This window comes from Equus przewalskii, chromosome 22 (genome assembly GCF_037783145.1).
Source record: "Equus przewalskii isolate Varuska chromosome 22, EquPr2, whole genome shotgun sequence".
In the NCBI taxonomy this organism is placed as follows: Eukaryota; Metazoa; Chordata; class Mammalia; order Perissodactyla; family Equidae; genus Equus; species Equus przewalskii.
In genome coordinates this window covers 7,808,130-7,822,174 of record NC_091852.1, presented here as the reverse complement: position 1 = coordinate 7,822,174, position 14,045 = coordinate 7,808,130, and the positions used below count along the sequence as shown (strand labels likewise).

The 14,045-nt window shown below is 43.5% G+C and overlaps 1 protein-coding gene across 1 annotated transcript in view; it reads right to left on the bottom strand.

Annotated features, from left to right (window-relative positions):
* Nucleotides 1–972: 972 nt before the first annotated feature.
* The window catches only part of LOC139078762 (uncharacterized), a 29,658-nt gene continuing 16,585 nt past the window's right edge, over nt 973–14,045 (bottom strand). Inside the window, exons 4-7 of the mRNA XM_070590780.1 lie at nt 9,200–9,282; nt 3,613–3,671; nt 2,987–3,208; nt 973–1,464 (exon numbers count right to left, since the gene is read on the bottom strand). Coding sequence (XP_070446881.1) covers nt 3,197–3,208; nt 3,613–3,671; nt 9,200–9,282 — 154 coding nt within the window. The 3' untranslated portion in view covers nt 973–1,464; nt 2,987–3,196. The remainder of the gene's footprint in view (nt 1,465–2,986; nt 3,209–3,612; nt 3,672–9,199; nt 9,283–14,045) is intronic.

Here is a 14,045-nt window from a genome sequence, read left to right as displayed (position 1 = left end):
CAGGGACTCCTTCTACTGCTTGACCCCAGCCTCCTTCTCCACAACATTCTGAACTCCACTTGCCACATGCCATTTGTTCACTCTTCTCATTTATAGCAAGTATGCTAATTACTGCTCCAAGATCCATGCTCATCTTCTCAACAGAATCCCCATAATGTTGAGCAAATCAATGTACCCACATACAACATCTGAATTTCCTACTCTACCTTATACAAAGAGGTGGCCAATGAGATATAAGAGTCATTGGAGGGGTTTTTAAGAAAAGAAATCTTTAAAAGGAGTTTGTGCCTTTTTACTCTTCCCTACTTTTTTTTTTTCTTTCTGGATCTATGACACAGTGGTTGGGGCTTCAGCAGCTCTCTTGTGGCCATGAAGTAACCTTAAATATAGAAGCTATGACCTAAGGATGGCAGAAATAGAGAAGGAACCTGGCTCCTTGATGACATCACTGAGCAATTATATCAGTCCTGGGCAACCCATTTATGGATTTCATGTCATGTGAGAAAAAAATAAAGCCCTTTCTGAAAGTTTAAGCTGTTATTTTGGGTTTCTGTAGCCACACATAATCCCTAATTTATGCAATGTCTCTTTGCTTTCTTCTTGCTATTCAACCTCTTCAGAATGCCCTTCTTCCCTCTACCTTCCATTTCTCCACTTCTCAAAATATGACACATTCTTCAAAACTTGGTACAAATGCTACTTCCTCCTGAATTACTCCCTCCTTCCACAGCTACCCAGCACTTTGCTTTTCACCTATGTAACAGCAGTACTGGAGTTCATGAGTAAGCTCTGCCATCTACCAGCCATGAGATTGTAGGCGCGTCACTGAACCTCTCCAAGACTGCCTGCCTTCCTCGGCAAGATGGGGATGGAGAAAGTTCTGATTCATATGATTGTTGGGAGAAATAAACGAGATAAAGTCCATGAAACGGTATAATGCCTGGCACGTAGAAAGTACTCAGTAAATGATTATAATGATCATTATTATTATTATTGCCATTATTAGCTATGTCTCCATTAGTTGGCTCTAGATCTGTCTCCCCAATAGCACAAAAGTACTTTGAGGGTGGGGCCGATGTCTCATTCTCTTCGTCATCCCCAGAGCACCTGGTGTATAGGTTGGATGGATGAACAAATGAATAAGTCACAGTATTGTACCAGTCAACATGACAATGGCCAGTAAAGTGTACTGCATTTTCCAAAGGACTTATCTTAGACAATGGAAAAGTTAGAAAGCAAACTTGATGAAGCCAAATGGACATTTTCTTCCCAATGATGGCCCATTCATCTCGAATACTGTTTTGTCTGCTTACATAGACTTTGATCACTTGCAAGCTGGTGGAAGTGGTGACACACTTGTGCAACCTGAGCGAGCTCTTTGTGCGACAGAAGGGAAAACACATAAATCCATATTTCATCAGGCAATAGTAGCCACTGTGAGAAGCCAGCATCTCTTTTGTGATCCTGTAATGAACAAGAGACAATGGGTAACTACAAGGCCCACGCAGAGAGGAAAGTTCACACATCTCCAAAATAAAGGAAATTAAATGCACCGTGTTTGCACAAAGGGCATGTGCTGCACAGAGCCCAAGTACCTCCTTCCTTTCCTTCCACCTACCTCAGCCCAGCTCACCCACAACACAGAGCCCACATCCCTAAGTTTGGAGACCAAAATGAAAAACATCAACAGAGAAACCCAGCAGAGGATTTTTAAGCCACCCTGGATTCACATGGTGCAGCGTCTCATTGGCATTGGCTAAGCACAACTCAGGGCCTCCGTGCACAAATATCACTGGTGGCTGGCAGGGAGGAGCCCCGATCATGGTCCTGTGGTTCCATGTTTGACTGCAATCCCACACCCACAGCCCAGGCCACATTTGGGGGTGTGGCCTCAGCTGCTGGTGCTGGAAAGGAACCTTGAACTGGACAAAGTGTCTTTGTCACCAGCCTTCTTGTCCCTTCCATGGATGATTCCAGTTTCTTGAGAAATTGGGTTACTAGTGAGGTTGGATGAAAATCCACTTCCCAGATGAGACTTTTATTAGGAAGTTTTTCAGACTTCCTCATTTTGGAGATTGGTCACAATATCACATTTAACCTGGTCTCCACCTGGAACTTCTAGTGCTAAACCACGAATTCTCTGAAAAGCTGTAATCCCAATTTCAGCATGGTGGCCTTCTGGCTTTCAGCGTAACTCTAAGAATGATCATGATGTTTCATGTCTTATTGTTGCTCACTTAACAACCTTGTATGTTCCATGCTTAAGGCAGATGTGATAAACTTGGACTCTTGTCTCAATTCCTGAATAAATCTGAGATGCTCACCTCTAATCTAGAATCCTATATGTTACTGTGGCAAAAATGTAATTATATCTCTTCCAGAGCCTGCTCCTGTGTGTCTCATTCAAATAAACATCAACTTAACCATCAAAAATAATTTAAGAAAAAATTCAAATATTTACTGGAGTCTTTCTAAAAATATCAAAGGAGATCAATTCTAATAAAATGTTTTAAACTCCTGCTTCCCTGTTTATTTCTCATTCAAACTTCCTCACACTCTGGAGTGGCCCCCTAGACTGTAATTCTTGCTCTCTCTAAGCGCCCCAAAGATGTCCTTCTCACCCAGTCCACTCCCACCCCTGATCTTTCTGGATTGATTACCTCCTCCTTTTCCTAGTTTTCTTACTTTCCACTATAAGATCTCAGAGCCTCATTTGGCTTCCTCCAATTCTGCAGCACTTTTCCCACAATATTTTAATCATCAACACACATTTCTAGGATTCAAGAAGCCGGAAAGGCTGTAAATAGCCCTATATTTATAAATTGTCTTCCCTGCAATGTGAAGTATTTGCATCTGATCTATATGCGCAATTTAAGCTCCACGGGAAACACGCTCTTTAAAACAGTGTGAAAAGTACACTATATTATTAAATGACTAAACTATGTTTAAATATATTTTTAAATCATCAAAATAAACTGTAACTTACCCACTTAATTCTAATGGATCAATGGGCATCTATCCACACACACACGAAAGCAAGCCACTGTTCTTTGATGAGCTGGCTTTAATTGAGCAATCCCTCAGGTCTTTGAGGATTCGGGTTTACACTCTCAGGTTCTCCTCTTACTTATGATTCTGGATTTCACAACACTCCATATTTTTATCCTGTGAATGCTGCACTTTTCATCTTGGTGCTTCATGACAGCAACTTTGCATATTAGGAAAAAAAAGAAAGCTGTCTAAATAAGAGAACAGGAACACCTGGAAAAGGCATGGCTGTTTGCCAAGGTTCCCACCTGAATCAAATCACTTGTCAATATACGTAATTACCAATGATTCACTTTAAAGGTGTTTTCACTCCAATTGCCACAACTCTGCTGAAGCAATGACTACTGGGAAAGAACTCTGAAATTCTCACCTGGCTTTAGGAAAAACCATAATTGAAGGACTCATCAGCTTCCCCATCCACCATGTTCCATGCCCATCCAATCACCAAATGACTTTCCTACTCAAGCAAGGTTTTTTTTTTGTTTGGAAATGCTGGGATTATTCAAAATTAAGTAACAATGGGACTAGCGTGTTGATTATTTACACAGCACATGGCCTGGGTACCTCATTTTCTCTCTCCACATCTTGAGGCACATTCTTGCAAAGGAATTTTTCAACAGATCCTAGAAGAAAAGAATTTAGCACACAAGACTCATCAGAGGAAACCAAACAGCAATATATCCCTCTAGTCTAATGAGCAAATACCCCCGCAACCTCAAGGAGGCCGTAAGTAACCACATTCAATTCAGAGAGAAGGAAGCCTGGCCTGGGAAGCTGTGACGAGTCTGTGGGTATTGAAATTTCAGTCACCAGGAAAACCAATTTGCTAAAAAGGCTCCAGAAAAGACGATGGCCTTTCCGCAGACAGAGGGCACCTTAGTTTGATCGTGTTTTCCTATTACAGAGCAATGAACTGGCAGGCACCAATTATACTGCCCTGCAGAAACAGCCCCTTCCACTTCACAGCTACCCCGTTATTACTTCTTGACAGACTAAGAATAAAAGAACATCAGATGATGAAAACAGGAAAGCCACCAGGTGGATTCCCTCATTTCCTCTGAACAATTGTCAGGCGCAGCTTGGTCACAATGTTCAGCCATCATTGTTTAAACACTTGGAAGCTATGGTCTGTGGTCTGTGAACCATGTGGTCTGTGACTATATTGGCCTTTAGCCCACGATGCTTAAAAGACTTAAGCTTGACCATTCTTTTCCTTTTAGGAATTACTGACATCAAAGTGTCAAACTCCTGCCCCCTCCTCCCACCTCCCTGACCCTCACCCCTGCCAAAAAATGTTTTGTTTTGTGACGACTTGGATTAAAACATTATTTAGAGAGATTAACATTAGGGAAAGTTGGATGACTGGTATACGGGAACTCTGTACTATCTTTGCAACTTTTCTGTAAATATAAAATTATTCCAAAATAAAAAGTTGAAAAAAACCCTAGTTAGATCATGACAAAAGTGACGAAGACTGCTGACTGCACCAGGAGCAAGTGACGCTCATCGCTCCAGGTGCATCGAAGCAATGAAGAGTGCAATTCTATCACAGAGAAAAATAGTAATGTTATGCTGAAATGCAAACTGTTTTATTACTATTTCTTATAAAGAAGCTTTTACTGTTGAAAAACCCTAAGAATGTGCATTGGATAATGTGCCCAGGATGCTAGAAAGAAACACATTATAAGCTCCAGAAGCTAGAATGAATATATCCGCCCCTTTCTGAGGTTTCAAGTGCCGAATAAGGAATGTGCGTGCTGTGCAGAGCTCCTAGTAGTCTTTGCTTCTGAGGTCCAAGTACAGCAGGAGTAGTGGACAATGCTGCAAAGTGGGATGGAGAGGAAGTGCCCAAACCCACGTGCTTGCCCTTCAGACCGTGCTCCCACGCTCCCAGTGGGCAGCCCTGGTACCAGGTCGCAGCTCTGACTACCAATATGCCTTAACCAGCATCACACTCCATGGCCAGGCCTGCAGGAGGGCAATACAGAAACCCATCCCTGTGATGAGATGGGAGATGACGGAGAGTGGGTTTCTTCCCTGTCTAAAGTATAACTGCCTACAATTATGTAAAATCAGAGAAAAGAAAATTCAAGTACTAGGGACACGCACCCTTAGAATATCTTTTCTCCAGCCTATGATGAATGGAATTTTATACACAAAATTAGTATGCCAGCAACTCTAAGCATTTCAATGAGCTCCAGAGAGAAAACCCATTCCCCGGGTAGGCAGAATTCAAACCTTCTGCAGAATCTGGATTGAATGAAAGAGCACCAAAGGCTGGCTTGGTATATAGGAGGTATCCGGTAAATGGTAGTTTCCTCCCTGTGAAGGGCCTCATCCATATGGAGTTATATATTAAAATCTAAATAGACGTTTCTTTATGGTAGTGAATGTGATAAGTGAGACAAGGAGAATCATATACATCTAAAAAAATAAAGATAGAGAATGTAAATTAGGCAATAAATGGCTGAATACCAACCAGCATGGTCTAAGGGATACGGAATTTGCATAAACAAGTGCTGCCATGATACTGAAGCCTGGTGACATAAAGGCATTTTATATCAGGCCTGTTCAGTCCCCTCCAATAAAGCCCCAAGGATCAAGAAGGGTCAGCCTATGAAGTTCTAGGCCACACGGGCTTAGGTGGGCTGTAAGTGGAAGTGCTTACTAATTCCTCATCGCTTTCTTTTAAACTTTTAATTTTAGAATAGTTTTAGACATACAGAAAAGCTGTAGAGGTAATACAGAGAGTTCTGTGTACCCCTCACCCCATTCTGCCTGTTGACATCTTACCTTACCATGGTGTATCTGTCATCCCTAAGAAACCACACTGGCAAATAACTATTAAATAAACTCCGCATGTTATTCAGGTTTCAACAGTTTTTCCACTGATGTCCTTTTCTGTTCCAGGGTCCCACGTCACACTGAGTCATCAGGTCTCCATAGGCTCCTCTCATCCGCCACAGTTCCGCAGCCTTCCCTTGTTTTCCGTGATCTTGGCAATTTTGAGGCGTGCCGGTCAGGTATTTTGTAGGATGTTCCTTGATTTGCATTTGTCTGATGTTTTACTTGTGGTCAGACTGGGGTTAGGGATTTGGGGGAAGAAGACTGCAGAAGTGTCGTGCCTTTGCTATCCATCACAGGCTGCATGCTGGCAACATGACTTATCACTGATGATGTTGACCTTGACCTCCTGGCTAAGGTAGTGCTTGCCAGGTCTCTCCACTGTAAGGTTGGCTTTTTCTCTTTCCATACTCTAGTAAGTTGCTAAGTATAGCCCATACTTGAATGTGTGTGTGCGCAGAGGGGGCTTAAGCTCTACCTCCTTACTATATCAATTAATTAATACATAAATTATTTGGAATTCTTCTGTAAGGAAGATTTCTCTCTTCTGTATTAACTCTTCATTCATTCACTTAGATGAGCACAGACTTAAGGATATTTCAAACTTTCAGTTATAATCCAATACTATGTTATTTATTTTGTTGCTCAAATAGCTCCAGCTTTGGTCAGCAATGCCAGGATTGCTCCTGCGTCACTTTAACATGCCCCATCCTTTTGTTTTTTGAGCAATTCCTTACTTTCTGGTACTAATGGAGATTCCCTGTACCAGCTCTAGGTCAGTCATTTCTCCAGGGAGACCTGGTTCCTCTTTTCAGAGTATGGTACCAGAAAGCGAGCTCTGTGCACTGGGTGTTCTGGTTTTCACACTATCTGACAGGCCTGGCCCTCCCTCCTCTGGAGGCCTGCTCTGGGGTGTGCACTTGGTCCACTAGCATCTTCATACTGAATTACGGCTGTCATGTATCAGGGGCAACCTCTATGCCTCCAGCTTCATGCTTCTGTGGGGTGGGGTTTCATTTGAGTACTTTTCCTGCCCCTCTCCCACCCATCACTTGCCTCAGGAAAGGTAGAATGAACTGGTTGCTTGGTGAGTTTGAAAGAGGGAACTAGGTCTGCTCAAGCCCTTCAGGACTCTCTCTTCCCAAAGTGCCTGACAGAAGAGCAGGGCCGGTGGTCAGCTGGCTGATGCCATCAGGAGGGTCTGGGGTTGTCTAGCAAGCTGACCATGGGGTGGAAAAGTTGGTTCCACTTCGGGGTGGAGGATGAGGAGGCCCACTGTGGCCATGCTGCTAAGTCTTGCCAGTCAATCAATCCTTCATGGATTTCTCTGTTTCCTAATTAACAAATACTTACTTACATCCTATACATGCCATGCTCTGTTCTAGGCACTGGTGATACAGCAGTAGAAAAACAGACAAACACAAAACAGATTTCCTGCTCTCACAGAGCTAACATACTTGCAGAAAAATAAAGATAACATGCAAAAATCAATACGTAAAGGTCAGGGGGCTATCAGAGGGCAGGTTGGCTGGGGAGCCAGTGAAGAGGGAAGGGAGAAAAGGAGAGGACAAGAGACACTGAGTGACATGGGAGGTCCTCAGACGGCTTTGAGCAGAAGAATATTTTTTTCTTTTCTCTTTTTTTAGGGACCACTCTGACTTCCATGTTTAAAGTCACCTGTTGATAGGAGTCGTGGGCAGCGGGAAGGCAAAGGGCAAAAGCAGGAAGACCAGCTTGGCAGCTCTTGCAATCATCCAGGCCAGGGATGATGGTGGCCTGGGACAGGGTGGTGACTGTAGGCATGGGACATCGAAGAGGGAAGGAGCCACAGGTTACTAAAGGTGTTTGGTGTGCACAAATGGCAGGTGGAGTTAGACTTGATCAAAACGGGAAAGACTGCGAGAGGAGCAGGCTGGGGTGGAGAGGATCAGGACTCTGATTGGAGATGTGATAAGTTAGTAAAGGTGAGAAAAGTATTAACATCAGGCCTACAACAGACCGGGACCCCCCTCAGAACTACCTTAGAAACAGCATTTAAGGTAAATGGGGAGTGTCTTTCCCATTCAAGTGACTCTGCACTCAGGTTGGCATGTAGGCCTTGGGCTTGCATGACTAGAATGATATAAAACATTACTAGAGGAGAGGAGCTATGGCTTCTGTGTGTCCAGGTGAGCCCGCACACCTTGGCTTTCCTCCATGTCCTTGGCAGCCTTCCACAACTCATGTGAGAGACAGGGCAAAAAGAGCTGGTCCTCGGCTTGCTGCATCTTGATAAGACGAAGATGCTGTGCCTGCTGGACCTCCCACTTTTTCTCTCTCTATAAAGCCCCCTAAATGTAATATGAGATTAAAACATATTTGTGTCTTGTGAATCTGATGCCAACTTGAACCCATAACCACAGCTGTGCTGCTGCATAATAAAGCTGATATTAATCTCTCTCTGACTCCTGTCATCCCATACTGAGAAGGAAAGAAAGAGGTGTTAATTATTGCCTCCCTGAATCTCCCAGTTGGAGTTTCCTTCAGGTGGTGATATGTGCAAATCAGTCTTTATTGTAACTCAGAAGGCAAGAAGCTAACTATAGACATGCAAACCCACCCCGTAAGATCAATTAAATCTTTACCCAACCTTAGAATGATGAAAATTCTCTAGTGCTGCCCCTTTAATAAGAATGGATGGTTCCCTAAACAGGAAGGCTGAGCTGGTCTTCTGTGCTGGCTGTCACTCAAACTCTGAACAAGATGCTGCCACTCCATCCTGGCAGGCTGTGCTGTCCCGAGGGGCAGACGAGTCACTGGTGCCAGGAGTTGCTTATGTCTTCATGAAGCATCTCCTCCTTGCAAGTGTAAACGCAGCCCACAGGAACCACATAGAGACCGACCTGGAGAGAGGTCTCCGCTGCAGTTTTGATGGACACAGTGGTCCATCTTCACACGGAGCTGCTGAGATCGAGCCTGACACTTCCTCCCTCTTCCAGTGGCGGAAAGACGAAGAGAAGTGAGAGCAGAGTATAAAAAGTGATGCTGGGGGCATTCAGTGATGATTCTCTAACAAGCAGGTTTTGGAGGAAAGTTTTAAAAACTCTTCTCAAGACTACAGATTTAATGAGGACTTCCCTGAAAATGATGCTAACAAACTAGCAGTTTTAGAGTCATGGATCTAGGTTCTCGTTCTTCACCCTTGCTTATCAGCTCCTCCTGGTTTTTAAATTTTAATTGGGTCTGGCACACACAACTGTTCTCGCTCTTCATTTCCATCCCTCTGACAGATTTGACCGTTTGGCATATTAACGACTTGGCCACCTACCAACAGCATAAGCACTGGAATAAGTCCCAGCGGAGGTTCTCTCTTCTGCTTCAGCTGAGCTTGGTCTCAAAATGGTTTGAGATCTATGGCAATAAAAGCACAGGGAAATAATTTAATTGCTTGATGGCCGCACTACTTTACTCTTGCTTATCAGAGAAAATCGTCTTTTGGAAGTTCATGTGCACATCTCCTCAAAGTCATTGCAATCATACCCAGCTCACAAAACCTCTCTGGTCTAAGAGATGGCCCCAGAACAAAATGACTCCTTGGGCCATTTTATTTACTACAGTTAAGTGAGCACAGTTCACCATTCCTTTAATATGTAACATCAGGACTCCCCACATAATGTGTTCTTTGCTAAATTACCCAAAGACATAAAATCTGGAAATAAGGAGCCACCTTACGACTATGACTACATAACACTTATCTTCAAAGGAAACACACAACCTAACACAATTTAGACAGACTTCACCCCTTCTTCTCTTCTGTGAAAAACGCAACAACGGTTCTGACCTTTTTATTGAGCATAAGGAAACCTCCTTCCTTATGCATAATTCACCGCCTTTCATGTCCATTTTCTGCATGTTCTTACACATGGATGGACCCCCAGCCCAGCCGCCCTGGCAGCAGACCCCAGAGAGTGGCCCCATGGCGTTGACACACTGGACAGACTAATGCGGCGCCACATGGAGATATAGACGCCAGTTACTCGACCTCAGGTTCCTCTCAGCACTTCCTGCCTGCCATTCACCTCAGCCCAATGTCTCAGGCAGGAAGAGCCCAACTGACGGGCCTAGAAAACAAAGCGATGTTCCCTCTGCGCCACTCACTCACAGAGCACATTTCAGTTACACGCTCGGGCGCTGCAGTCTCCTGAGTGCGCAGGGATGGGAAAACAAAGCCAAGAGGACGAGAAAAGGCAGAAGGAGTAGCTTTCTGTTCCCGCCCAATTTTCAAAGTTATAAATAGACAGGGAAAAGGGATGGACATAGAAAAAATACTTTATTATAGAAACAAAAACCTTAAGTATTTCGACAATGAAAGAAGCAAAGAGGATGGCCGCAAAAGCCACCTCTGCATACAGAGAACTATACAAAATGTTACAACTGGCAAACACTGTTCTAAGCACTAGAATGCTTTCATCTCAGATTATCTTGGTTGTTAATTGCCCAAATATTTCCAAGAGGAAAAAGATACAACACTCTTCCAAAATTTGGCAGGATTTTAGGTCAGGGAACAAACTGGGTTACACATTTGGAATGTGGAGGTTGAGAGTTACCATTGTCCCCCACAGATTTTGGAGGCCCCTGGACAGACCAAGAAAAACCCCCCAAAACACTTGACCTTTGAAAGGATATTAAGACAGTTTTATGTTCCTGTTAGAGATCTGCTGTAGAGAGTTACAGCCTTTATCAAAAGGATGTGTGCACAGCAGTGAGCCGCTCACTGTCACAGTCTGTCTGTACTAGGGATTGCTAAGCAACCCAGCCAGCCTGCATGTTGACATGGCATCATCCACTAGCGGCCAGAATGAGACTGTCACGTCAGTTTAGAGCTGCTGAGGCCCATTCAGACTCCAGGCGAGTATAGACTCAGGGAGAAACGAAGCAAGAGAATGTCAGTGAGGGACACCACAACTGTCAGCAACATACAAGCACCAGGCATTTCTGAATCCTTTTACACAGAGTTTCCTTCCACATCTAAATCAGTGAGCAAACGAGGCACCGACAGGACAACATCCATTAGCAAGAGCTGACCCGGTACCGAGGACTCAGAAACTGAAATGAACGTGGACAGCTCTTTCCTGAACTGAAGGTGAACAGGAAGGAAAAGAGAGGGAGGGCACAGGCGGTGGCAAGAGAGGAGCCAAGATATAACCATGCGGCTCATATGGGCGACAGGCTGGGAACATGCCTCTTGAGTTCTTGGACCTGGAGCTAGACCGTGAACCAGCCACAGCCTAGTACCTTCACACAGAACTGGTTAACTACACGCAACACATGCACAATGTGGAAACGATGCAGCCACCAAAGACTGAGGTAGACCTCATTAATAATAGTCATAAGAATGGATATGGAAAGAGCTCTAAGACATGCTTCAGTAACAAAGGAGTAGACAGCATGCTCTTTAAAGATGGTATTTGTGTACATTTGTTAAGGATGCGTGTGTGCACACACACACATATGCATAAAATTCTTCCAAAAAATATACATACACACACAAACACACAAACCAACAAGAAGGTAGTGTCCTTGCACTAGCTGTTGCCATGTCCAGATCCTTTCCTAGAGCCTCTCCTCAGGTCTTTGCTCAATTATCGTCTCAGTAGGACACCCCGGCCCCCATATTTAAAATCGCAACATCTCCAACACACTTGTTTCCCGTTTGCTGCTTTATTTTCCTCCAAAATTTCTACTACCACCTGCCACATCTTACAGTTTACTTTTTGACTTTTACTTGCCTTCCTGTCTCACTACACTGGAATGTAAGCTCCTCTGCAAAGGGACGGATGACATTTTTTGTCTGTTTTGCTCACTGTGCCTAAGGCAGTGTCTGCTCGTAATAGGGTCTCAAAAAGTTTCTTACATGAATTAGTTAAGTCAAGTCCTCTGAAATGTGAAAAGATCCAGAAGGTTCTTATGGTTACCAAGGCAACAAGACTGAGGTGAAGCTGCCACTCTGGACAGGACCTCCAGTTGACTTTGCTCCAGAAGTGGGTCCAAGGAATCAAGGGCGTCCCTCTCCAGTTAGGCCTCGGACTCTAGGACTTTGTACTCACAGGCTTTCACCATCTGAAAGAGTTTGATGCAAAATTACAACAGGGGAACACAGCTATGGAAAGCTGGTCCTTTTGATGGGAAAGATGGTCCTCCTCTTCTTAGAAAGATCATCCCCTCCAGCCAATGACACAGGTTTGGGAGAATCCTGGAGAAGCTGAGGAAGAAGGACACCTGCCTGGCAAGTCAGACCAGCCTACTCAGCCCTGGCTGTTGATGGGACGACAGCTGCCCTCGTGTCCTTGTGTGGAATGAAGTCCTCCACACAGCCCACTTCATTCAGCCTCAAACTGTGCACCAAAAGGATGCAACAGAATGCCGAGTAACACCCCAGCCAGGACTCTTGGCAGGGTGGAAAGTGTCTTCCTGTGATATTTTGCTGAAATAATTTTGAATTGTGCCTCAAAAGTAGAGAATGTCATAGCTTGGGTATTCTCTTTGCAGAGGTCTTCTTAATGGAGATACCCTGAAATACTAATTGGATTCTGGGGGCAACTCTTTAAGCAAGCTAGCCCTATTTCACAAAAAATAGAATTGTGAGGAAGATTTTTGGAATAAAACATTTATTGCCATGTGGATCAATTTACAGCAGTTGGGCTAACTGTAAATATTAATGGGATTTTTTTCTCTTCCCTTCCTAACTACAAATTAGTTACCTCCGGCAGATCTAGCTCTACTTAGTATGTAGATAGGGAAAATTACTTGGTGCAATTTCATGCTTGGTTTGTGTTCTCTTCAGTTCTATTTATTGAGTAGTTTGCATTCTATTTTGAATGCTTTCACTCTTAAATGCATGAATATATATGGTAATATCTCTCTTCCCAGATTATCAGACCTGTGACTATTTCAAGCATCCAGAAGCGAGGCCAGGGCACAGGCGAAAGAGCTAAGATAACATTGTGTCAGAGAACCATGCACTTACTCCTTAGGATTTCAGTCAAAGCCTTATTAACTCTTATTTGACAAACAAGCTTAACAAGTATGTTTAATTAATTTCTAAAGCTAAAGCAGATTGGAAGGAAAATCAGGCTAGGAAAATGACGTAATAGGCAGCTGCAATGACTCAGGGGTGAGACAGATGACAATAATGAGAGAACAAAAAGACCTACAGATAATGAACATTCCTAGTGAAGGTCAATTATCAAGACAATATTTAACTATACCAGCATACCTTAAAATGGCAGAAAGCTTTCTAATGTATTTTCAAAAAGTTTCAACGAGAAATGGCTTTTAAAAAAAGAAAAGAATATTTAAAAGAGAAAGATGTTCTTATCTGGATTATTCCTTAAAAGGACCCAACTATTAACTCTTAAAGCTAGCAAAATGGAAATTATTATATATATGAAATATATAATACACATGTATTTCATATATAATAATCTATAGATATATTATAGATGATAGACAGACAGGCACATGGCAATCCACTAAAGATGAGGATAACAGGGGCTGGCCCAGTGGTGTAGTGGTTGAGTTTGGTGGCCTGGGTTCACAGGTTCAGATCCTGGGCACCAACCTCTACCACTAGCCAAGCCATGCTGTGGTGGCATCCCACATACAAAATAGAGGAAGATTGGCAACAGATGTTAGCTCAGGGCAAATCTCCCTCACCAAACAAACAAACAAACAAAATTAGGATAGCTTCCCACAACCCTTATATTTAATTTCTGCATTTATTCAATAAACAAATATTGAGCTCTTAGTAAGTGCTAACCACAGTATTAGTTCCTAGTGAGCTACACTGACTTGAAGCTGCTCTTGTCGACCTTCCTTACATTTTATTTCGATACATTTTAGATAAGTTCCCTGAAAGAGGAAAACAGGCTGCCTTGGGAGCAAACAGACAATAGACCAAATTAGTCTGAGGCTGGTAGGGTGGGGACCTTCCTTGGAGACTTAAACTCAGATCTGAAGAGTGATTATCACTGAAGAAAGTAAGGGGCTGGCAGTGGGGAGGGCACTCCAGGCAGGGGAAACAGCAAGTGCAGAGGCCTGGGGCGGGAGAGAATGCACTGTGCCATAGGAACTGAAGGCGGCCCTGTGGCTGGAGTGAAGAGGGTGAGAGGCAT